Source organism: Geospiza fortis, unplaced genomic scaffold, assembly GCF_000277835.1.
Source record: "Geospiza fortis unplaced genomic scaffold, GeoFor_1.0 scaffold29, whole genome shotgun sequence".
Classification (NCBI taxonomy): Eukaryota; Metazoa; Chordata; class Aves; order Passeriformes; family Thraupidae; genus Geospiza; species Geospiza fortis.
Window position 1 is genome coordinate 5,014,503 of NW_005054349.1, and position 23,201 is coordinate 5,037,703.

Sequence of the window (23,201 nt, forward strand, 5' to 3'; positions counted from 1 at the left end):
TGCTGAACCAACATTTTTGTGTTTGGAGGATGCGCGAGCGGAATGTGGGAGTATTGACTTTCACAAAACAGCTTGGGGTTTGTTTCAGCACTTGCATAACTGATGGCTTTGACTTTTATGCTGCTGCATCTTGCTGAGCTTGGGAATATTGCAGCCCTGGTGATAATGCTGGCGCTTGTTGGGAACACAGGTCACTAAATGTGTTGTGTTCTGCAGGACCCAAATAAAGGCCATGGAAGCTGCTGTGCCCAGCCCAGCCACTGATTCTGGGAACACCTCAAAGGAAAAGATCTTTTACTGTGAAATCCGATTTTCTTCCTTCCTGGCTGGGACAAAGAGCAGATCTTAAAAGCAAGCTATTAAATCCTGGAGTCAGGAATCATTAAAGGGACATTCTTGACCAAATATAGGGGTTATCTAAACATTTTGGGTTTGGTGGTTGTTTTTGTGTTTTGTTTTTTCCTTTTAAAGACTCAAGCCCAGTGTGTGATTCCATGAGGGAATGTCTCTTCTGATTGTTTGCTGTTTGACAGCACTTCTGCTGTTCTCTTCACTTGGCTTGCAGCTGGAAGTCTGGGAAGGTGCTGCAGGAAATCTGGAAGGTTAAATTTTCCTTGCAGACACCACCTCTGCCTTTGCAGTGAGGATTGCACAACTCACCACCACCGGAGAGTAGTTTCCTATGGGTGCAGTCATCTTTGTTTGAGAGAACGTTGGGTGGGGGAAAACAAGCTGCTGAGCTAAAGAGAGAAGTTTCAGGCTGTTAGAAACAAAACTTCCTGAGATTTGGGTAGGAGAAAAGTTATTTTGAGGCTGCAAGGTAGGATGTGCCACGGGGACTTGTTTTTATTTGGCATAACTGGAAACTGTGTTTAAGCTGACGAGTCGTTTTCTTTCATAATGGACTTTGCTTGTGCATATTAAAAGTTCCAAAACCTGGTGACTCGTGTCAGTTGTCTGTTCCCCAGCCAAGAGACAAAGTTGCATCTTGGCTTCTTCTGCTAATCCAGCTTTGGGAGGAAAAGTGATGTTAATGCACGTGACAGCAAGAGGAGGAGGGGAAGAGGCTTTTGGGAAAAGGCCTGAAGACACTGTGTGCCTTTAATGACCTTGATGTACAAATCCTGCTTTTTGTACTACAGTGTGGCTGCAGCACAGGATCTTTTGTTACAGTTATTTAAGTTTTGTGCATCTCCAATAGTTTCTGGACAAAGGTTTGTCTAGAAAACATCCTCTAACTCAGAAAATACTCTTGGTGCTGTTTGAAAACTGATCTTAATCTGATGCAGTAACATTTCATGTGAGTGTTTTATGATGCTGACTTGTAATTCCCACACCTAGAAGAAATAGGAGACAGTGGATCAAAGTTAAACAGTTGATAACAGCTTTCTTTAAATTTAGAGCAGCTGCCCTTTCTCAGTTCTCCCCTTCTTTATTTAAAGGACCCAGAAGTTGCCACACACAGGAGTGAAAGCTCATCTGGAAGATGTCTCCTAACTCTGCTGGGCCTGGCGTTCATCTTGGCAGGGGTTGTTGTGGGTGGAGCCTGCATCTACAAGTACTTCATGCCAAAGGTAACCTGAGAGTTCTTTTTTATTTAGACAGCATTGGTTAAAAAAGTATAAATGGATTATCACTAGACTGGAAAGATGAGGGGGAAAGAAAGATGACGAGGACACGCCGAGTGTATGTCCTTTGGGTGTGACAGACCTGTGCTCAGTCTCAGCAGACAGAAGTGCAGTGTTAAAGCTGCTGTGTGCCTTACCTGCCCTTGCTCATGTCCCAGCACAAGGTGTACCGTGGGGAGATGTGCTACTTTGAGAACGAGGCGCGGGAGCGCGCGGTGGAGCCGTACTTCCTGCCCATCGCCGAGGAGGCCGACATCCGCGAGGACGACAACATCGCCATCATCGACGTGCCCGTGCCCAAGTTCTCCGACAGCGACCCCGCCGCCATCGTGCACGACTTCGACAGGGTCAGTGCGGGGGCACCCGCGCCTCCGGGATTGGCTCTGGGGCTGCAGAGCTCGCTGGCAGCACAGGCTGCTCCTTGCATTTAAGCGTGGCAGAGCTGTGACCCTGTGAACTCTGAACAGAGGGATTAACTCTGCACGGGTGGTACAGGCACTGTGGGTAGGAACTCTGAGTTGTTTCCCAGAAAATGCATCTCAGTGCTGTGCAACTCTGTTGTTGCCCATGGGATATCTGAAAGTGCCACTTGCTATTGGATAAAGAATCCCATGTAAATGGAGAATATCATAAATGTGAGTTAAGGGACTGAGGACTCAGCACAACGTCACAGCAAAATGTAGAATTGCAAACAGGTGTCAGCCTTGGAGAAGGGCACTGAAAAATCACTTCAAGCAGCTGAAACCTAGAACCTGACAGTGCTGTAGTAGTTGCATGGAGTTTCTGTAAGGCAGAGAGGAAAGGGTGGCTTTCATTTGACTTTTCTATCAAAGTTGTGTTGATAGTGTTAACATTATCCTCAGTCAGCTGTACAGCTCTTGGAGTTTGGTTGTAAATCCAGCCTTGGCAATGCAGATAGAAAAACCAGATAATTCTAGTTGCTGCAGTTCTTGTGCTCAGTGGCAATGCTGATGAGATTTTTGTAGGGACTAACACTTTTCCTGAAGAACTATTTAAAGGGAATCATTGTTTATCAGCAGGTGGATACCTTTTGTTTGCACTGTGCTTAATTGGACCTTTTCAGTTATGAGATCATACTGCTAAATACTTCCTCTGTGTTAGCACGAACTGTACTCCTTTACAATTATGGCAGAAGCTGCTTTTGTATTCAGCTTTCTCTTATCTAGGAAAGTTTTCTAAACTATTGCTGGTTTGCCAAAGTGGTAACAGTTCAGTTCTTACTCTGGGCACTTCCTGAATGCATCACTTTTGTAATAGCTGTGAGTGATGTCCAGCTTTTTAGGTTGCCTTGCTCTTGGTGGAATTATATTCTCCTAATCAAAGGCCCCCTGACTAATTAAAAACTTGTTTTTAAAACAGCTTTTGACAGCGTATCTCGACCTGCAGCTGGGGAACTGCTACGTGATCCCGCTGAACACTTCCATAGTCATGCCTCCAAGGAATCTGATGGATCTCTTTGCCAAGCTGGCGGTATGTGGGAGCTTTGCTGCTGGGTTCTGCTGACAGCCTGCCTTTGCTGAGAGTGCTGGGTGCTGCTCCTGAACTCCAGGCCCTTGCTAGAACAGTCCTCCCTCCATCAAAGTCCATAATCCCCTGGCTCAGTCACTGCACTGAAGTTAAGGCCAGCTGTCAGTGTATATTATGTTGAGTAGATTCATGCCTAATGCTCTTATTAATACCTGGCTTTATGAGAGCTGAAAGCAACCAGCAGATAAGGTTAAATTTAGCTGTTAGAAAGGAATTTGATAAAGCTCCAAATATGATTGAAAGCCTAAACCTGAGAGTTACTCTGGGCAAGCTCACTCGCCCCGTGAGGGTTTTGCTGAAAAGAACAATGTGAACTTGTTCCCCAGTTATTGGCACTGCAGTTATGAGATCACCACAAGCATTTGACTCTTCAGTGACTAAAACTGGTGTTTTTCCAAGATGATTTATGGGTCAAGTTGATAGAGCTGGCTGCTGCTTCCCAGTTAAATGCAATACTTGGCTATCATGCATCAAATGGACTTTAAGAAAAAATCATTGGCTCTCTTACACCTGGTTCTAGAGGCTTCTGGTCTAGTTTTGTTTGTTACATTCTTTTTATAGCTCCATGAGGACAAGTTTTAAGTGTGTGTCCCTACAACTGTTTTTAGGAGTTGGGGGGTAGGAAGCTGTTTTGGTAGTGCTGGGAGCATCTGGTGAAGCCTTTTGTAGGTTGCCTTGCATTTTTTATATTAGAATTACGTTGCCTCAAACCTGGAGTCTTTCACAATATTTTGCTTCTCTTTTAGCTGCAAACTTTGTGTACAGATAAACCTGACCAGGTTCTATTTACATTTGCTTCACATGAGGCTTGCAGAATTGAGGTTAATTGTGCTTTGTTTGAATGTAAGTGCAGCTGTTGGAAATGGCCTCTGTCAGTTTTTAACTTCCCTGGTATGAGACTGGTTGAGCTCAGTGTATGTTGGTATTAAAACTCTGCTGCTTGAATCCCTTCCAAAGCAGAGTGAAATGTCATGGTTTGTCCCTTGTTAGCAGCAGTCTGTACCTTCAGGCTTTGTCTCTTCCAGACTGGCTCTTACCTGCCCCAGACGTACCTGGTGCGTGAGGAGATGGTGGTGACAGAGGAGATCGATAACGTGTCTGACCTGGGCATCTTCATCTACCAGCTCTGTGTGGGGAAAGAGACCTTCAGGCTTCAGCGCAGAGACCAAATCATGGGTAAGTTCCCCTCAGGAAAAAGCAAAGGTATTGTTTAGCTAGGGAAGGGATAAATACTTAAACCTGGGGAGTTTTTAGTCTGGGCAATCTGAATGTTCAGCAGAAGCTGAGGCTACTCCTGGCCCTGCTGGGTATTTCCCTTCCCTTCCTGTCTGAATGTGAACTGTCATTTGAACATGCTGAGAAAGTTTCAGTTACACAATTACAGGTTACATGCCCAAACCAAATTTAAGTCTGTTTCTGTTCTAATTTTTGGTTGAAGTTATAAGTTACTTTGACCCTAAAATTCATATAATCCATCAGATGATGTGAGTCTCTGTAGGCGCAGCTTATTCTGTCCTTGTCCTATCTAAAACTGGGTTACAGGAGCACCACATAAAACCATTTTCTTCTGCTTTACTTGCTCTGAAAAAAAAAAGTAATTGAACAGTGAGCTCCGGACATCCCAGACTTCCTCTCTGAAAGAGGAAGAACACTCCAGAGGAATTGCTGAGCTCTGGTTCTTTATTGCCTGTGTGCTCCTGCCACCCCCTGCCAGGGACTAAGCTGAGGTCTGCTCTAACTACTGGGACAAGGCCTGGGGGGCAGAAATCTGACATCATGAATTTTGTTTCACTGTAGCTCAAAGCATTTCATATTTGCTGCTCCTACCAAACACAGTGAGCTAACCCTTTGTCAGTTAGAGCCTTTCAGAATGCAAATGTTTGGTTTGTCGGGACTCTGTGCTCTGGTTTGGCTGCCAAGCTCTTAGGCAAGAGTTTCCTGAACCCAGTTGCAGCATCGGGAGCTGCATCTGCTGCTTGCTGCACACAAGATCCTGTTGTGGATGGAAGCAAGGCTCCCTCTGTGGGAGCAGCAGAGGGGTTCTGTGCAGGGCACATGAAGGAGCACTAAACACTCTGCCCTCATGGGAAGCAGAGGCATGTGACTGTGCTGTTGTGAGAATGATTTTTGAGAACAAGGCTAAATTGACAGCTGCTGAGTCTATAGACAGCTCTGTGAAGAGTGTTTATGATGTTCCCTGAAATCATCCTGCTCTAACATGTTGTTGACATCTTTGCTGCAGAGTAAAAGATTCCTGCAGAGAGCTTGTACAAAAGGATTCTGGTAAATGGAAAACGTTTCCTGGTACAGCTGCTGTGCTGTAACTCTCCTTGTTTGCCTGTGGAGGGGAGAGGGTGGGAAATCTGATCCAACTGAGGAGAAAATTGTTCAGGGACAAGTCTTGCCTTGCCTTCCCCATCTCGTTTCTAGCACACAGTGTACGAGCCGTGTCACAGAAATGAGACTGCAATGGATGAACTTCTGGAACTTCCCTGAAAAAGTCTTTTCATTTATTCTCATTTAGCTAGTGCTGCCTTGGCTCTCAGCTCTTGTGGAGTTTGTGTGTTCATCTCTTAGATCAAACTGACCTCAGGTGCTATGTCAGTTCCATGGAGTTGTAACTTGGAGATGTGGGGGAAACCCAGGTCAGGCTGTTAGGTGGGCTCTGGAAACTTCACCTCCATCCTGATGCCTTGGGATTGAAGGACTGGATTTTAGGTGTTTATAAACCAAAGCAGTGCCCTGCTGGGGTTGGGTTAAGAGCTGGTGCTTCTCTTGCTTCATCTGAACAATTCTCTGCTTATTAAACAAACTAAATCCTTCTGAATTACTGCAAATGGAAGTGATTGAGGAGAGCAGCTCTTTGATGGCAGGATTGCTATGTTCCTGTCTCTTGCTGAGCCACAGCTGATGCAGGTAAACTGCCTGGGTCAGACCCAGTGCTGGCAGGTCCCAAAATAGAGAAAATCACTTCAATAGTGTTAGGAAGAACCAGAGTGAGGTAAATCCTTGCAAGGTGAAGTGCTCTGCAAAGCACACCCTGTGCAAATGCACACTGGGTGAGGGATTTGGGATGGAAAACAGTCCCATAGCAGGCTCTGGTGGAATTCCTGGCTGGAGAAACTCAGTGCACTGAATGATTGTTGTGTCTTGTAATGATGGGAGGCTGGCAGTGCTTGCTCTGGGCTGGGGATCCCTTCACTCACTGAGCCTCTTGTCCTCTCTTGTCCCCAGGTGTGCAGAAACGGGCAGCGGAGAACTGTCACTCAATCAGACACTTTGAAAACTCCTTCGTGGTTGAGACAAAGATCTGTCAGCAGTGAAAGGTGACAGATGGGAGGTGACCAGGTCACACCTTCTTGGAGAAGTCAGCATTAGACATCGACTTCTGCAGTTAAACCGTGCAGTGATAATCAAAAGCCTTATGCATTTTCTGTGTATTGCTTGTATTTCAGAAGAAAAAGTCACCATTTCAGCTTTTGTTGATCCTTGGTATAACTTTTTAGTTGTCTCATGTAAAACTTAAATTTGAGTAAGGTTTTTTTAGAAGGCTAATATCAGTTTATCTGTTGAATGTGTTTGATTTAGTGTAATCTGGGAATGGCAGAAAAATATATATATATAAAAATGTTAACCAGTTCCTTGGCTGGAACCAGTTATGTTCACCTTAACTTTCACAGAATGATTAATATTAATAATCTGTGGTTTGCACATCTTGTGTAGTTCTGTAGAATAGCTCTGCACTCCGTATCCTGGCTCAAAAACCTTCCTGATCTGGCTCATTAAAGGTTTATTTTAACGACCATGTGTGCAGCATGTAAAATCCAAGCTCAGTGATCAGAAACCTTTAACACTACCCTGTTTCTTTTTGTGCAATTACTGTATTGAATTCGTATGTATATTTGGAACCTTCCCTGAGCTTATGTTGAGTTCTTCTCCCTTAGTTTGGTTTTGTGGCATTTAGTTGTTAGATTCTGATAGAGTTGCTCTTAAAGCTTGTCAGTATTTTTGGTTATGACTTGGTTTATCCTGTAACTTCCTATCCAGGGTCTGTTCTGGTATAGCTCACTTGTGAACGTGACTGTAGTTGTAAACTTAAACTACTTGGGCTTATATAAAACTTTTTAGATCAACTTTTTATGAGCAAGTAGCATTACTGCTGCAGTCAGAGCATTGTTCCCTTTTTTTGGAAAGCTGCAGTCTAAAAAGAATGAAGAGTTAGTGTCCTGCAGTTGATAAACTTGAGAGTTTTATTAAGGGACTTTATAATGGCATAAATTCTGCAACCCTATAATAAATGTTTCTCTAAAACTTTGGTGTTTGTGTTGTGTTTGGTGCTCAGAGGGGAGGGGGTGATGCTGTGAGCCTGGGGCAGTGTGTATGGCTATTCTCTTACCTCTTGTACTTCTTTTTGAGCTTGTGAAGCTGAATTTCCTCTTCTGCTGCTGTGGAAATGCTTTGTGGTGCCAGCCAAGCTCGAGGAACAGAGGGAAGAACAGACAGCTCTCTCCAAACAGGATCCCCAGGGGCAGCTCTGGGGGTGTTCCCTGCAAGGACAGGGTGTATTTACAGTTCATTTGAATATTGCTGGTGATGAGGCTGTGATTGAAGGTTTGCCTGTCCCAAGTGTTCCTGGGTGTTAATGAGGGGGCTGTACAGAGGTTAGTGAACCCTCAGCTCTGACCCTGAGCTTTGCTGGAAGCTCAGACAGGAGAGTCCTGCCCTGGAAGTGCTGGAGCTCAGAGCTAAAGTGTTCCTGAACCACTTGTGGCTTTCCTGGAAAGTGCCTGGGATTGTGCAGCTGGAAGGAAAACAGGATTTCTGCACAGAGAGCAGAGGAGGGAGAGGTGTCTGTAGGAGTTGCTGCTTTGTCATTGCTTGCAGGAGAAAGGAGAACACAGGAATTTTAGCACAGAAACTAACACAGCTCTTGCCCCAAGGATGTGTCCCAAAACCAGAGCTTTGGCTCTAAAATAAGGTGTGTAGGAGAGTATTTCAGTGAACTGAAGTATGTAGTGAAATAAAATGCTGTAGAAAGCTCAAATTGCTGTCACTGTGAGGCAGGTTCCCTTCACTCACTGGTGTTACTGGGACAAAGCTGCCCTGGGAAGCTGTTCCTCCAGGTTTTGTGTCCTTGGACAAGGGGTGATTTCCTGCTCCTCTGGGTTGGCTGGGAGGATAACCAGGATGGGTTCTTTAAAAGCCTTCAGTGGAAGGACTTGGAGGTGTGTTGGTTGTAGAGAGTAAAAAGCATCTGCTTGTAGCACTGAGGTCTGATTTTATGGAAAATAAAACCCAGGGATTGTTCTCTCCCCAGCTCAGAGTGTCCATGCAGTGGATGCACCTCCAGGCAGGAATGCTGGAGCTGCTTCCACATGGGCTGGAACCCTTTCTGTACCTTTGGAACAAAGTGAAGGCAGTTCTTTAAGATGTTATTGGATGTTCCAGGCAGGGAGCCAGGGACAGGAGGAACAGATTGTTCTCACCTGCTCTGAGGTGAGCTGGGTTTGGTCCCACGTGTGCTGTGCTGGCCTTGTGATCGATCCCTTAATGTTTTAGGCTGGGGCTGGGTGTCCAAGCCAAAATGCTGGAATTTGAAGGTTTTCCTGGGATCTTCTAATGCTGTGTTGGGCTTTGAGCAGCTCCTGTGTTCAGCTGGGCTATGGGAGCAGGAAGGAGCAGGAGTTGGAGGAGTCCTTTGCACCAGTAGATGGCACAGACAGCAAACACTTGGGTGTAGACTGTGTGCAGCTGGTAAAAACTCGGTGTATTCACCCAACACACAGTTTTTCAACTATTTTACCAAAATTAAACCTGAAACTGGTTTGATCAAAGCTTCATCCAGCTGGTGCTTAGTGTCTTTGCTTCGTTTTTATCTATATAAGGAACATTTTTATACCAGAACTAACCTGTGTAAAACCCTGTTAATATCTGAGTAGAACTGTACTACAGACATGGGTGTGGGGACTGAGGGGATGACACTGCTGGGATGCAAATGCAAACTCAATTACTGTAAGAGCTTCATTTACATCTGTGTTTACTGCAAAAGCATCCTGTGGGCACGGGACAATCAGGAAGATCTCTGCAGGGACTGGGCAGCTTCCTTGGGGGAGCTGGCAGGTTCATTTTCTGACTAAATAAATTCAAAATTTGATGTAAATTTTAAATACCTTTTTCAACATGAAGCTGGCAATGCAGCACTTTGGATATTTCCTCTTCCAGCATTACTTGTGAGTTCATTTGGGGGGGGGTTTAATCAGAAAAACGTGAGAAACAATTATTAAGAACACAGTTGATTTTGGTTCTCAGAGGAGATGCTGCTGCCCTTTGCAGAACCTGCTGCTCTGTGTGACTGCTGAGGTGTGGGTGGCTGTGGTGACACACTCTTCTATTAGAGTATGTAATGGCCTAAATTAGAACTTCATTCTCCTCCAGGCTTACTGTACATAAAAATCTATAAAAATTGAACTTCTTTGCATATATAAATACCTTGAGATGAAGATCTGCAGAAAAAAAAATTAGGGATAGTGTGGAGACCTTTGAAAGACACCCTGAGGCCTCAGGCTGGTATGAAAAGGAGCTGTAGCACCTCAGACTTGATAAACTGCTTGTCTAAACCCGGCTTTTCTGATGATAAGCTCAGCTCAGTGCAGGCCCTGCTTCGGAGCAGCTGTGAGAAACTGTCACCTCCCAGCCCCAGCAGCATTCTCAGGTCAGTGCAGGGCTGGGGGACACAGAGCCTGCTGGGACTCCAGCAATTCTGGGCTGGCTCCTGTGGACTTTGTTAGTTCTTGGGAAACTCCCCAAAATCCAGCTGTGCTCAGCAGAGTCTGGGGTGAGCCATGGCTGAAATGTCAGCACTGAGCACCCTGGATCTGAAGAGAACCCATGTCCCACAATCCCAGGATGTTTAAACTCATCCCATTCCATCCCCTCCCACAGGCAGGGACTCCTTCCCCTACCCAGGGTGCTCAAAGCCCCATCCAGCCTGGCCTTGGACACTTTTAGGGATCCAGGAGCAGCCACAGCCTCTCTGGGCACCCTGTGCCAGGGGAGAATTTCTTCCGTATATCCAATTTTCCCATCTTTCAGTGTGAACCCAATCCCCCTTGTCCTGTCACTGTACTTCCTGATGAACATTCCCTCTCCAGCCTCTTTGCAGTCCTTTCAGACACTGGAAGGTCTCTTCTTCCAGAACCTTCTCCAGGCAGAGCATCCCCATCTCTCCCAGCCTGTCTGCACAGGAGAGGTGCAGCCCCTTGACAGCTTGGCCTCCTCTGGGCTCATTCCAACTGCTCCACGTCCTTCTGATGTTGGGGACACAGCACTGCAGGTGGGGTCTCAGCAGAGCGGTGTGGGACCAGATAAAGGGGGTGCAGCCCCCAAAACCTCCAGTTTGTGGCTGAATCACCCCCCTGGGAGGGCTGAGCTCGAGGTCAGGCTTGGAAGGATTAAAGCTGCTTTGCCTGTCCTAATTCCAGGCCGGGTGGGGGATGGCTGTGCTGCCAGCTGTGGCACAGAGCCCAAATGCCAGCACTGATTGAAGCTTCCAGGCTGCCACCAAAATAATTACAATATGGATAATTACAGTAACATTATTGCATTAACATTATTTCTTCATTATGAGTATATATTTGTGATATTACCTAGGCAATAGGATGGGTGTATTTCCTGTCTTGAGAATAATTAGAGGCTCTCCACCTCCCACTCCACCTCCCAAGGAAATTATTTCTTATAGTTTAACTATTCTGTTTACTTGAATGTATTTTCTCTCTTTTTGTGCTGTGACAGCCCTGAATTCCACCTTAACAGATGTGAGAGTGAATTTCCTGTTCTGCAGATTCATTCTCACTGTGCGTGGTGGTTTGTGTCTTGCAGAAATGTTTGGGCTCTCTTGAGCTGTTCCATTTTAGGGCTTGTTGATGTTTGGAGCTGTTGTGGGCTAAATCCATGGGTGGACACCTGATTCTGGAACAAGGAACTTCCTTCCCACAAACCTAATCCCTTGTTGGTGTGGAACCCAGTGCTTTTATTCTGGAATGAAAACATCAGCATATGGGATTCATCAGGAATGGATCCATGGATGGAGGAGGTTTAGATGGGATATTGGGAAGAAATCCTGCCCTGTGAGGGTTGTGAGGCCCTGGCACAGGGTGCCCAGTGAAGCTGTGGCTGCCCCTGGATCCCTGGAAATGTCCAAGGCCAGGCTGGATGGGACTTGGAGCAGCCTGGGACAGTGGAAGGTGTCCCTGCCCATGACAGGAGGTGGAATGAGATCACCTTAAAGGTCCCTTCCCACCCAAGGCATTCCATGGTTCTATGGACAAACCCACACCTTCCACCCGATGCCCCAAAATCCCTTGGGAGGGAAGGGCTGTGGAGGCTCTTTGGTTCTGTGGGTGATGATCTCAGTGCTCACTTGGTGATAAGTAATTCACTCCTTTGGATTCTCTGCCCTTGGTTGTTGTCGCTTCTGTCATCTCATGTTCTCAGCCCCTTGCACTAATTAATCCTTAATTTTTTTAAAAAATAAGAGTGAGGTAGAAGCCCCACTTCAGACCACACTTCCCTTACCGGTGTGTGTTGTCACCCAGCCTGAAGCTGGAAGCAGTTACAGCTTTGCCTCCTCATCTCATGACCAAAAAAACCCCAAACAGGCGGGAGGATCAGACTTTCACACACCCGGGGCCGACACTTCCGTGTGAGCTGAGCAGAGCTGCTGCTGCTCCCTCCCGTGAGCAGCCCGGGGGCACAGGAAGGGCTCTGTGCTCATCAGATCCGTCTGTGAGCTGCCTTCCCTCAGCTCCCTCAGCTCCCTGCTGCTCAGGGCTCACAGGGCACTGCTGCATCCCTGGAGGATGCTCCAAAGCCACCATGTGCTGCTCAGGGCTCACAGGGCACTGCTGCATCCCTGGAGGATGCTCCAAAGCCACGGCTCCTCCTTTCCCCCCATCTCCAAGGGTTTGCCCTGGTGAGGCTGTGCTGGTGCAGGTGCTGAGCACAGCCTGCCCTGCATTGCTGCCTGCTGGGGCATTTCTCAGGCCCTGTTTTTCTCCTTGATTGAGGGAAAACCAAATTTGTGACTGCCTGAGGAAAAAGTGAGCTGCCCTCTGAGGCAATGACATTACTGCATTTTTTTCTCTATTATTTTGTTCTCATGGTTTTACATAACCAGATCTTTTTTCTAAATCAGATATTTGGCCACAGCTGTAGATGGTGTCGATCAAATTCTCAGAGTTTATCACCCCAAAGGCTGCAGCTCCTCTGCCCTGATTTAACTGGCAGCATGTACCAGGCACTGCCCTGATGGATTTAGCTTATTTTTGGTCATGATGTTTATCAAAACATCTCTGACAAGATTTTAGCTTTTTTTTTTTTGTGCTGGATGGGGTGGGCTCATATTTGGGTCACTCTCTGGAGGTTGTTTTTAATTATTGAGGTCTGAGGAACAGAGTCCAGCAGTGCCAGGGGTGCTCTGTGTGTGCCTTTACACCCCATGAGCTGGGGCTGAGGCTCATTTTTAACAGCAAAGTGAAAAAGGAAGTTAAAAGTGCAGTAAAATGTGTCAAAGCTGCCTTAACCCCAGCAGGAAAATCTAACGAGTTACAGAGAAACGGGGACTCTGCTCAGGATGTTGAGCAACCGTGTGACAAAACAGCAAATAAAACAGTGCTGGTAAAGGAGAAGATGTGTGAGAGGACAAAAATTCTGCTTCGGAAGGAGAAGCTGTAAATCAGCCCTTTCCATGGCAAAAGGAGATCTCTGGGATTCCATGGATGGCTCATGGTGGCGGCAGAGGATGAGGAGGGTGCTGGAAATGTTGGAGGACACAGGGCAGGAGGTGGCTGGGGGCTCTGAGCTCTGTGAGATGTCACCTGCCCCGAGGCTGGGGCACAAATCCTGCAGAGGAGGAGGAGGAGAGGGCAGGAGGGAGGGACACCCAAAGGTGCCACCATGGGGTGGCTCAAAGCAGCAATGACATGGAGCTAAACCAGGGAATTCATCAGCACCAGAACTCGGGGGCTGTTGGGGGTTCAGGCTGGTGGCAGGGGAAGGGAAGGGAAGGGAAGGGAAGGGAAGGGGGGCTGTGCCAGCTGTGACATGCGAGGGCAGCTCTGAGTCTCAGCATGCGCAGAAAAAGCCCCAGGGCAGCCGCTGGGTCTCTTTTCACGGTGCCCAGGGGGGATGAGAGGTTTTGATGAGAGGTTTTGATGAGAGGTTTTGATGAGAGGTTTTGATGAGAGGTTTTGCAGCTGCTGCTGGGCAGGGAGCCCGGGGGAGGCGATGGAAACGGGGCAGGGTTGGAGCAGACCCAGAACTCTGCTCCCCCGACCCTGCACCCTCAGCCACCTTGTGCCAGGTGTGAGGAAGGCTCCCAAAACGCTCACTGCTCATTCTGAACAGATCAAGCTCCCTCAAAGCGCCCCCGAGGCTGCACTCTTGCCACAATGGCTTTCCTTTGGCCCAAGGGAATTAAAGCTGATTCTGTGCCCAAAAGCCACTGGCACTTCAGCCCAGAGCCAGCCTGGTGAGGGCATGGGCAGAGAGCTCAGGGCTTTGCTGCTCAGTGATAACAACCAGAGGAAACCCTTCCTGCAGAATAAAGGGGATATTCTGGGGTTTGGGCACTTTTGTTCTCAGTTACTTTCTCATTCAGATTCCCATTCCAGTGCTGCCGACCAGATTATTCAGATTATTTTAGAATATTCTGAGCTGGAAGGGACTCCTAAGGATCATTGAGTCCAGCTTGTGGATCCTGAGACACTAAAAATACAGGGGCATGGCAAAAATACCCACGGCATGAAAATCCACCTCCTGCTAATCTAAGGAACATCTTCATTGTGCAGTTGTTGGTGGCAGCATCCCCAGGGGCTGTGAGATCTCAGTGTGGCCCCAGCAGAGGCCACCTGGAGCAGAGGTGCCCTGGGGGAGGGCAGGAGGTGTCCCCTGAATTGATCTCGTGTCCCCAACCCCGACCATTGCACTTCCTGTAAAAAGAGATAATGAACACTCATTTGAATAAGGGGCAGGGGGGAAGGTGCTGCTGCACCCCACAGGATTTTCTGGGTGGAAAACTTCAGCTGCTTGAGGTTTCTGAGTCTGAACAATTTCTGAACTTCTGACACCACTTTATGTAACAACTTTTTCCCCTCAGGGGCTAAAAGTGACTCTGGGGGGGTTGGACAGGGCCACCCTGGTCCCTTCTCATGGTGGCCAGAAGGGACAGGGATGGGCTGGATTCCTGCAGCTGGAGGAATTCCCATTATCCTGGGAAGCCTGGCCCTTGACTTTCCTCCCCAGTGCAACAAGAAGAGTCAAATAATTTCAGAAAACCATCTAAAATGTTCTGCAGGTGCTCAAGAGGCATCAAATCCAGGTGCTGCCACATGTTCATGCGTGATGGTGATGCAGGGGAGAGAAGGAGTCAGGAATTACATGTTAAAAAATTTTTAGAAATGATTGTTTTATTATATACAACAGGAAATATAAAAATAAATAATTTTTTTGTCACTGTGAATGTGGTTTCCACGAATTATCAGTGCTTGCTCAGCCACCAGGCACTGGCTCAGATTCCTGTAGGGAAGAGGTGGTGGAGTTTTCTTTTATTATATGAAAAAGTTTTTGAAAAGAAAACAAACTTGTGTTCTGACACTCTCTGGGCTTCACATCATTTTCCTACAATGTGTATTTCCCTTATATAAATTATAAAACAACATTTGCATAAATAAAAAATGATACTGTCACAGAAAAATAACATTTTACAAGAAGGTGCAAATGAAGCCTGAAGTCACTTTGGTTTGAATTTAAAGCAAATATTAAAACAACATCCACCTTTGAGCCTTTATTAAAAATCTCTCATGGCACCTTTGACTTTGCTTCCAAGGAGTTCCCATTACAGCAAACTTTGGAAAGGTTTGGATCCTCTGTTGGAATCCTTCTGCTGTTAATGGGGAGTGGATGTGATGCCTGTGGGTCTGTTATCAGTGAAAGGGAAATAATTTGCCCCATTTTTGGTGAAAAGAGGACCTGAAAGGCTTGATGGACACCTGGTTTGAATAAATTCCCTCCAAGCACAGCCGCATGGTTCAAACCCGAGGCATGGCTCTAACCCTTGTTTTGCACCCAAAGATGGGAACTGATGGCAGAAAAATAGTGTGTGGAAGCTTCCCTGGCTGTGTGATTTGGGGTGATGGCATCTGCTACTCCCCCAAATGAGGCTTCATTAATTATTTAAATGGGAAGTCCTTTGGGGCCACCTTCTGCTGCTCACTCCATGCTCAGCGTGGCTGGAGCAGGCTCTGGGCACTCTCTGGAGGATCAGCCTCTGATGAATTGTCTTGTGCTTCAGAAACAGAGGATATTGTGGCATCCAGTGATTTTTAGGATCAAATTCTTTCTGCACAGCAAGACCCGAGAATCTTTGCTGTTTCTTGCTGACCAGGACGTGGCTGGGTGATGCCATGGGGGACAGAGGGGCACGGGGCACCTCTCCCATGGGTCCATGACCTCCTGCTGCCCAGCTGAGGAATGGAAATGCTCCTATTTCTATTCAGTGAAAATGTGCACCTGAAGTATTAAATCAACACATTTGTGGTCAGGTTTGTGTATTTTTGAGGGTGGGAGTTTGTTTATTCCAACCCTCAGCGAAAGCAGAAGTTTGAGTTGTTGTTCTCAGTGTCCTGAGGGAAAAACTTGTGGCAAAGGCCGAAATGTAACGAATATTGGGAGTGCTGGGAATCAGTATTCTGTGGTGTCCTCCCCAAGCACATCCCTGGAGTGCCTCCTGCTGTAGCTGAGGTGCTGGAGCTGGATGCTGTCCTGCAGGTCCTGCCTGGAGAGGCGTCTCCTGAACTCATCTGTGGTGAAGTAGTAGATGATGGGATCCACGCAGGAGTTGAGGCTGGCGAGGCACAAAGCCACGGCGTGGAACACCGAGATGTGCACGCAGCCCTCCTGGATCTGCCCCGTTTTCACAAAGAAATCCAGAGGGAAGCTGATGTGGTAAGGTCCAAAGCAGATCAGGAACACCAGGGCGCAGGTGAGGATCATCTTTAAAGCCTTCTTCTTCTCGCCCAGGTCCCGGGAAGCAGAGTGCCTCTCTTTTAGTGATAAGATTGTCTTCCAGGAGCAGTACAGGATGATGAGCAGGGGGGTCACAAACCCCACCAACTCCCCTATGGTCATCAGCGTGATGGAAGTGGGGAGGTCGAGTTTCTTGATGGGAAGATCCACAAAACAGGCGTTTTTATCCTCCTGGTGCTGCATCCTGAGGAGAGGGAAAGGCAGGCAGCCCACGCAGACCACGACCCAGCCCACGATGCTGATGTAGACATCACAGACACGCCTGCAGTCACTGAATTTGAAGGGGTGCATGAGGAACAGGTACCTCCTCACGCTGATGCACACCAAGAAGTAGATGCTGGCGTACATATTGACGTACTTCAGGTAGAAGCAGAGCATGCAGAGACCTCCTCCAAACTCCCACGTGCCCGTCAGGTAGTAAAAAATCCTCAGGGGCAAGGACAGCACCTGTGACAAGTCAGCAATGGCTAAATTGATCATGAATATCACGGCCCTTTTAGTCTCTTTCATGTAGCCATAGAAGACCCACAAGGCCAGGGTGTTCCCGATGAGCCCGGGGATCAGGATCACCGTGTAGGTGACGGCGTAGTAGGGCTTGAGGTCTGTCTCACTGCAGTTGGAGCTGCTGTTCATGGTTGTGCTCCGGCTCCGTGCTCAGCCCCGGCATCATCACGCGTCCATCCCGCCTGTCCTGCAGCCAGGGGGGCTCAGGATCCAAAGGGAACAGCCCAGCCCTGGAACCCCTGGGGGAGGCTGCGCTCACCGGCTCATCATGGGGAGTTTGGCAAGGGGGGAGTTAATTCCAGTGCCCTGCTCATTGGTCAGAGCTCGCTGGGGTCACCTGCGGGGTGGGCAGGAGGGATCCACACCGGGAAAAGCATCGCTGTGCCCAAGTGGACGATTCCTCACCAGAGCTGGGTGTCTGTCACCTTTTGGGAGGCATTTCAGCCTCTTCTCTCAGCGCAGGAGTTCAACAGCTGATGTGGCCCCACGGCTGGAAGACAGAAAGGTGCAGTTGGAGTGTGACGCTGTTCACAGGGGTTTTTGGATGAGGGAAGAGACGAGGAACTGACTCCATGTTTCAGAAGGCTTGATTTATTATTTTATGATATCTATTACATTAAAACTATACTAAAATAATAGAAGAAAGGATTTCATCAGAAGGCTAGCTAAGAATAGAATAGGCAAGAATGATAACAAAGGTTCTGTCTCGGACTCTCTGTCCGAGCCAGCTGGGCTGTGATTGTCCATTAATTAGAAACATCCAGCATGGGCCAATCAAAGATCCACCTGTTGCATTCCACAGCAGCAGATAATCAATGTTTACATTTTGTTCCTGAGGCCTCTCAGCTTCTCAGGAGGAAAAATCCTAAGGAAAGGATTTTTCATAAAAGATGTCTACGACAGCTGGAGCATTGCTGGAACACAGGGGAGGAACAGAGCAAGAGTTATGGGAAAAGCTGGAGCATCTCTCCAGCAGAAACCTGTGTGGCTTTGCTCTTGTGCTGCCCAGCAAACACCATGCCCTGTCCAGTGGAGGTGCAGAACCACCAAGGAATAAATAGAAATTGTGTTCATTTTCTGCTACAAACCTGGGGGCGTTGCTCCTCCTGTGTCCCAGCACATGGTCAGTGCCAGACCTGCCTCCCTCCCTGGGGATATTCTCACCTCCCAAAAACTCCTGAGGGGAACACTCCCCTGGCTTCCCAGGAAAGCCCTCAGAACATTCCCACCCTCCCCAGCTGCAGGTGCAGAAGGAAATCTGCTCCTGGTGTAACCCACGTGCTCACAAACCTCTCCCTGAGTGCAGCCACCGCCGCTGTGTCATGGGGTGGAAGTGCCAGGTCAGTGGCTTTCACCAAACCAGGGCCAACTTTTAAAAATAGGGTCAAAACCAGGTTCATGTTTTTAAAAATAGGACATAAACCATCCTTTGCAGAACTACCTGCATTTGATCCCATTTGACTTCCTCACAGCTGCTTTTTCTAAGCCTGTCCTTACCCATTGTGCACATTGGGGGCTGTTGGTAACACCAGAGCTGGTACTAAGGAGGCTGGAGGTGGATTTTATTTAAAATTGCAAGCCAAACAAGCGATGTTATCTGAATGTGTCAGACACAAAAAACCTCAGCCAGATCTGATAAATCTAGAGGAAATTCGGATCTCTGCCCAAACTGTCTCAGGTTTGCCTTTGGCTTCCACATGAAGAATTATCCTGCAGGTCTAAGTGGGAGAAGTTTGTAGGTACCAACCCAGATGCCAAAGGCACATTTACTTAATTTAAAATGTTTGAATGTTTTTAATTTAATTTTTTTAATTTTTAATTTTAAAGGTTAAATGACATTTGCTGCAGTACCTGCTGGTTTTTTTCCAGTGCTTAGGTAAAAAATGTGAACACCTATTTAATAATGGTCAACACTTGCTGGTGTGATGATACTGAAACTTTGAAGTAGTTTTGGGTGGAAGCAGAAAATCTGCCATAAAAGGAAACATGCCTATTTTTGTATTTTCTCTCACCAAGGAGACCGAGATATCTTCCTTCCTTCCTTTTAAAGAGGGAGCATCTAACTCAAGCAGTGGGGTAAAATGGCTTGTGAAATGATCCTGTTATGCTCCAGAAGTGGCAATTAATAATATTTTTATTTTAACAATTTTTCTTATCAATTTAAACCAGCTTGTCTCTCCTCTCCTGTTGGCAGGGGCTCCACTGAGGAAGACTCGATCCAACTCCTTTTCCCCAGCTGCATTCCCAGGTGGGAAAATCCACCTTAACTCCATCCCTGGGCCTTGGGACACACAGAGGGAAGGACAAAGTGCGCTCCCAGCCCTTCCACACGTGCACATCTTATTTTTCCTGCTGCCCCTCAGCTCCTGCCCTTCTCCATCCCCATCACACAGCAACTTTCCTGCAACTCCATTCCCTGTCCCCTCCAGCCTGGCCCTGGGACAGGGAGGCATTTGCAGGACTTTCTGCCTCTCCCTGTGGCACAAGGGGTCCCCAGGGCTCAGCTGAAGGTGGGGAGCAGAGAGGGGGCTCAGCCAGGGCACCCAGAGGCACTCTCAGGGCTGGGGAGGGGGTGTAAAAACTCAGCAATGTGAGAAACAGCGCTTTGGAAATCCCAAGCAGCAACATCACAGAGTTCAGCCCCATGTGCTGTGTAAAAAACCAGCAGGATGCTAAAAAAAATCTCCAGAAAGAGGAAATTTGGGTTTGCATGCTCTGTGCTTGCTTCCCCCTCACTGTGAGGGGGTGGGTGAGAGACTCTCCACAGCCACAGCCTCCTTCTCCCCTTGAACAGCTTTTCCCCCTGATTTTTCCATGAGTGCCCCCCAAATCAGCCACATTGGGGCACTGGATGAAGATTTGTGCCTAATGAGTCAGAGCAGCAGGTAAGAGTTGCAGGCAGCCTAAAATCAGTGTGTTAGAGCTGGGTACATCCTGGGTAAAGCATTTTCCATGTGCTGGAGGACAGCTGGGTATCCATCTGCTCCATGAGAACCCCTGCAGGAGCTGTGGGAGCAGCCCCTTACCCTGCTCACAGCTGGGCTCTGCCCCTCAGCTGAGCCTCAGCAGAAATCATCAACCCTCAGCAGTGCTCGGGCTCCTCACCTGAGGCTGCCTAGGGGTGTCCAATCCTGGTTAGCAAATCCTGGGGGTTTAACCCACAGCAGCTCCTAACCCCAGCTGGGTGGGGAGAGGCTTTGGGAGCAGCTCCTGGCTGGGCTGGGTTTGGGGGTGCTCTCCCTGCTGCTGCCTCGTGCCTGGAGCCCTCTCAGAGCTGGGATCTGCCAACACCTCCTGCTCCTGCCCAGAGCCAGGTGATGGATCAGCCTGGATGGATCCTCCACCTCCTGCTCCTGCCCAGAGCCAGGAGATGGATCAGCCTGGATGGATCCTCCACCTCCTGCTCCTGCCCAGAGCCAGGTGATGGATCAGCCTGGATGGATCCTCCCCCAAGCCCTGCCCTTGCTGCTGGCCCAGGTGAGCTGGGGGTGCTCAGTCCCCTCGTGTTCAGGATGAGGATGTGTTTTAAGAACACAGAAAGCCTGTGATGGGGGTGACAGGGGCACAGCAGCAGCACCCTGGTGTCCCCTGCTCACTTACCCTCCTGGGGGAGCTGGGCTGGGCTGTGCCTGGCGCCTCTCTTGTGTTTTTCCTTCTTCTCCTCCACAACCTAAAATAAAAGCAGAACATGCACAGGGGAAACATCAAATGGAAATTCAGTTTCCTGTGAGAGTGAAGGCAGGGTGAGGGCGGCTCTGTCCCCCCTAAGGGGCTCTGTGGGGAGGGCAGAGCTGGCCCAGGGGTGGCCTGGGCTTCTCCCAGTGCCCGCTTTGTTCTCTGGCCTGCCTTGGCAGGAAGCAGAATTTACAAGGTATGAACCGAAAATAGAAATGCTAAAACCAGAAACTGAATGTTGTATGGAGTTGGGGTTTTTGTTCTTTTAACAAATGACAGAAGGCCTTCTCTGCCTTGAAGTAGTTTCCTGATAGATATTTGGGATTTATCTCTCCATCAGAGCGATATTCCCCCTTGCTGTGCTAACTAAATTCCAAGAATATGAAGGGAAAAAAATAAATGCTCTGGTTTAATGCCATGTGAGATACTCTGCTTTTGCCTTTTAATCCTTTGCAAAAGCTCTTGTCCTCCTTTGTTAATATTTATCCTGGTTAAGAAGGGAAAATAACCGGGAGCAGCAGTGCTGTGTGTCAGCCTAATCCCCCACCCTCCTTGTGCCTTCCTGGCACACTCTGATATCCTTGAGAGACGTTTCTGGCACCAAAGTTGTGAATTATCCCCCCAAACCATCAGCACTCAGCCCCTAGGGTTGCACAGCCATGTCCCTGTGCTGTGATAACCCCGTACTCTTCCTCCCTGGTTCTTGCAGTCAAATGGAAATTGGCCCATGGAAAATCAGTGTGGAACTACTTGTGAGGAACAGAGCACTTGGGAAAACTCATGGGACAAACAGAGAGAGACAAACCCAAGGAAAGTGTGGGAATTGGGTCAGTTATCCCTGTGCAGGGGGGATGGGGCTGCGTGGCCTCGAGGGCCCCTTACAGACCAGTCCCATCCCAGGGGCTGCTGGGTTAGCAGAGGCTGAGAATCGCTGGAGTTGGGGTTAATCCTTAAATTCAGCTGCTCACTCAGTGATAGCAGAAAATACAGCTTGAACCTCCAAGGCTGGGTGTTTTAGTTTCAGCCATCCCCCTGCTCTCACTCGGATGCTCAGAGCATCCCATGGGCACACACAGGAGCTCTTCAATAAATGAAGATTATCTCTTCAATAAATAAATATAGCTGGGCTTTGCATCTCCTCCCTTCTACCTATTTACTCTGGGACTTACACCAGCTCTGTGGTGAAGGCAGGACCCCCCTGGCTGTCCCTGGGCTGTCCTATCCTGGCACAGCCTCACCAAATCTCCGGCACAACAACCAAAAAAAGCCTAACTGAACCCCTCCAGCGTGACCCGAAGGAAACCGGGACAGAGGAATCCCAGCCCTACCTTTGCTGGCCCGGAGGCTGTCCCGGCGCGTCCCCGCGGGGCTGCAGATGTCCCCACGGCGGGTCCCTCCCTCGCCGTGCAAAGCAAAAGCGCAACTGGCGGGGAGCGGCTGCGCCCTGGGGAGCGGCACGGGCACGGCGGGGCCCCGCTCCGGGCTGTCCCTGCCCCGGTCCTGCCGGGCATCACCCGCGGTCCTCCTCCCCCCGTGCTTTCCACAGGTGTTTGTCAGGGTGCTGGTGCTCTCGGGGTGGTTTTGGAGCTGTCGCTGCGAGGTTGGTGTCACCCCAGCGGCTGTTTCTGCTGGCAGGGATGGGGTCAGAGCCCTAACTCAGCTCTGGGGACAGGGAGCTGCTGGCAGAGCCCCTCTGGGACAGGCACAGAGCTGAGGCTGAGGGAATGAGGATTCATCCATTATTTTCCTTCCCCAGCTTTCTGGGCAAGGCTCCTTCCTTCTTACCTGGGTGTTTGCACCCCTGTGCTGCAGTCCCTGCCCCCAGGGATTTGGGGGGATTTAGGGTCCCCTCGAAGCTGATCCTGGGCACATTTGGGCTCCCTAAAAGCAGCGACTTCTCCGCGGTCATTATTATCTCAATCAGGGGATTCCTTCAGCTCTTACGGAGCAAACAGGGTGAGAGCCCAGGGCTGTTCTTTCCCAAACGTGCCACGAACCGGTGTCACCTAGGGCCACATTGCCGGGCCGCCGCGGTCCCCGGGCATCGGCAGAGGGCAGAGTTGACTGCGCTGTGAGTTTGAGCAGCAGCACTTCCCTGCTTATCCAGCGGAGGACTCCAGCCCAAGGAACATCAACCAGAATTCTTGTTAAGGGAGCAATGATTCGGTGGGTTAATTTGAAAAAGTGACTTTGCAGATTATTTCCAGAGAAGTTCTGCAGAGATTTTTTAATTTGCGACTTTTTAATTTGCATTTATTAATTTTTCTTACACATCTTCCCAGGAGAACAGCTCGTATCACAATTCCAGCTTGGGTTTTGTAGCTCTCTACACTCCTTTTTATGGTGGTTTACAGATTAATGGCTCTTGCACCCTTGCAGGGTGACAGTTTGTCACCATGTGATGACAAACACCCTCTCCAAGGCTCTGTGGATGACATCTCCCAAAAATGCAGCTGTGTGCCTGTTCCAGCAGCTGATGCTTCTGCTGGTTAAAGCTTCCAACTTTATTCTGAAGCTGCTGATGACTTGATGGGCTTTAATTAACGTGGGAGCCAGAGCTTTCAGCACTGAGGGATCTTCTCTGCAGAGTTGTGCCTGTGGTGCAGGGCTGGGTTCTGGACTGCTGTTTTTGGGCTGGCAACAGTGGGGGTTGGGGTTTAGTGCTGAAGGGGGGTTCTGTGGAGCTGGGGTGTCACTGAGCCCTCAGAGGAGGATGCTGCCTCAGCTCACATCAGTTCTGGGGCGGTTCCCTAATTTCAGCAG

General features: G+C 48.6%; 2 protein-coding genes across 2 annotated transcripts in view; one reads left to right on the forward strand and one right to left on the reverse strand.

Annotated features, from left to right (window-relative positions):
- The window catches only part of ITM2A (integral membrane protein 2A), a 10,639-nt gene extending 3,152 nt beyond the window's left edge, over positions 1-7,487 (forward strand). Inside the window, exons 2-6 of the mRNA XM_014307938.1 lie at positions 1,443-1,574; positions 1,787-1,975; positions 3,009-3,119; positions 4,202-4,352; positions 6,411-7,487. Of these exons, the coding sequence (XP_014163413.1) occupies positions 1,443-1,574; positions 1,787-1,975; positions 3,009-3,119; positions 4,202-4,352; positions 6,411-6,499 (672 nt within the window). The 3' untranslated portion in view covers positions 6,500-7,487. The remainder of the gene's footprint in view (positions 1-1,442; positions 1,575-1,786; positions 1,976-3,008; positions 3,120-4,201; positions 4,353-6,410) is intronic.
- Positions 7,488-15,914: 8,427 nt separating this feature from the next.
- On the reverse strand, positions 15,915-16,895 carry GPR174 (G protein-coupled receptor 174). The gene has a single exon (XM_005423319.1). It carries the CDS (start codon positions 16,890-16,892, stop codon positions 15,915-15,917), a length of 978 nt encoding a protein of 325 aa, XP_005423376.1. The 5' UTR covers positions 16,893-16,895.
- Between the last annotated feature and the right edge of the window lie 6,306 nt (positions 16,896-23,201).

What these genes read in the sequence shown, in the direction of transcription:
- GPR174 (XM_005423319.1), bottom strand. Translation starts at nt 16,892, where the DNA reads ATGAACAGCAGCTCCAACTGCAGTGAGACAGACCTCAAGCCCTACTAC.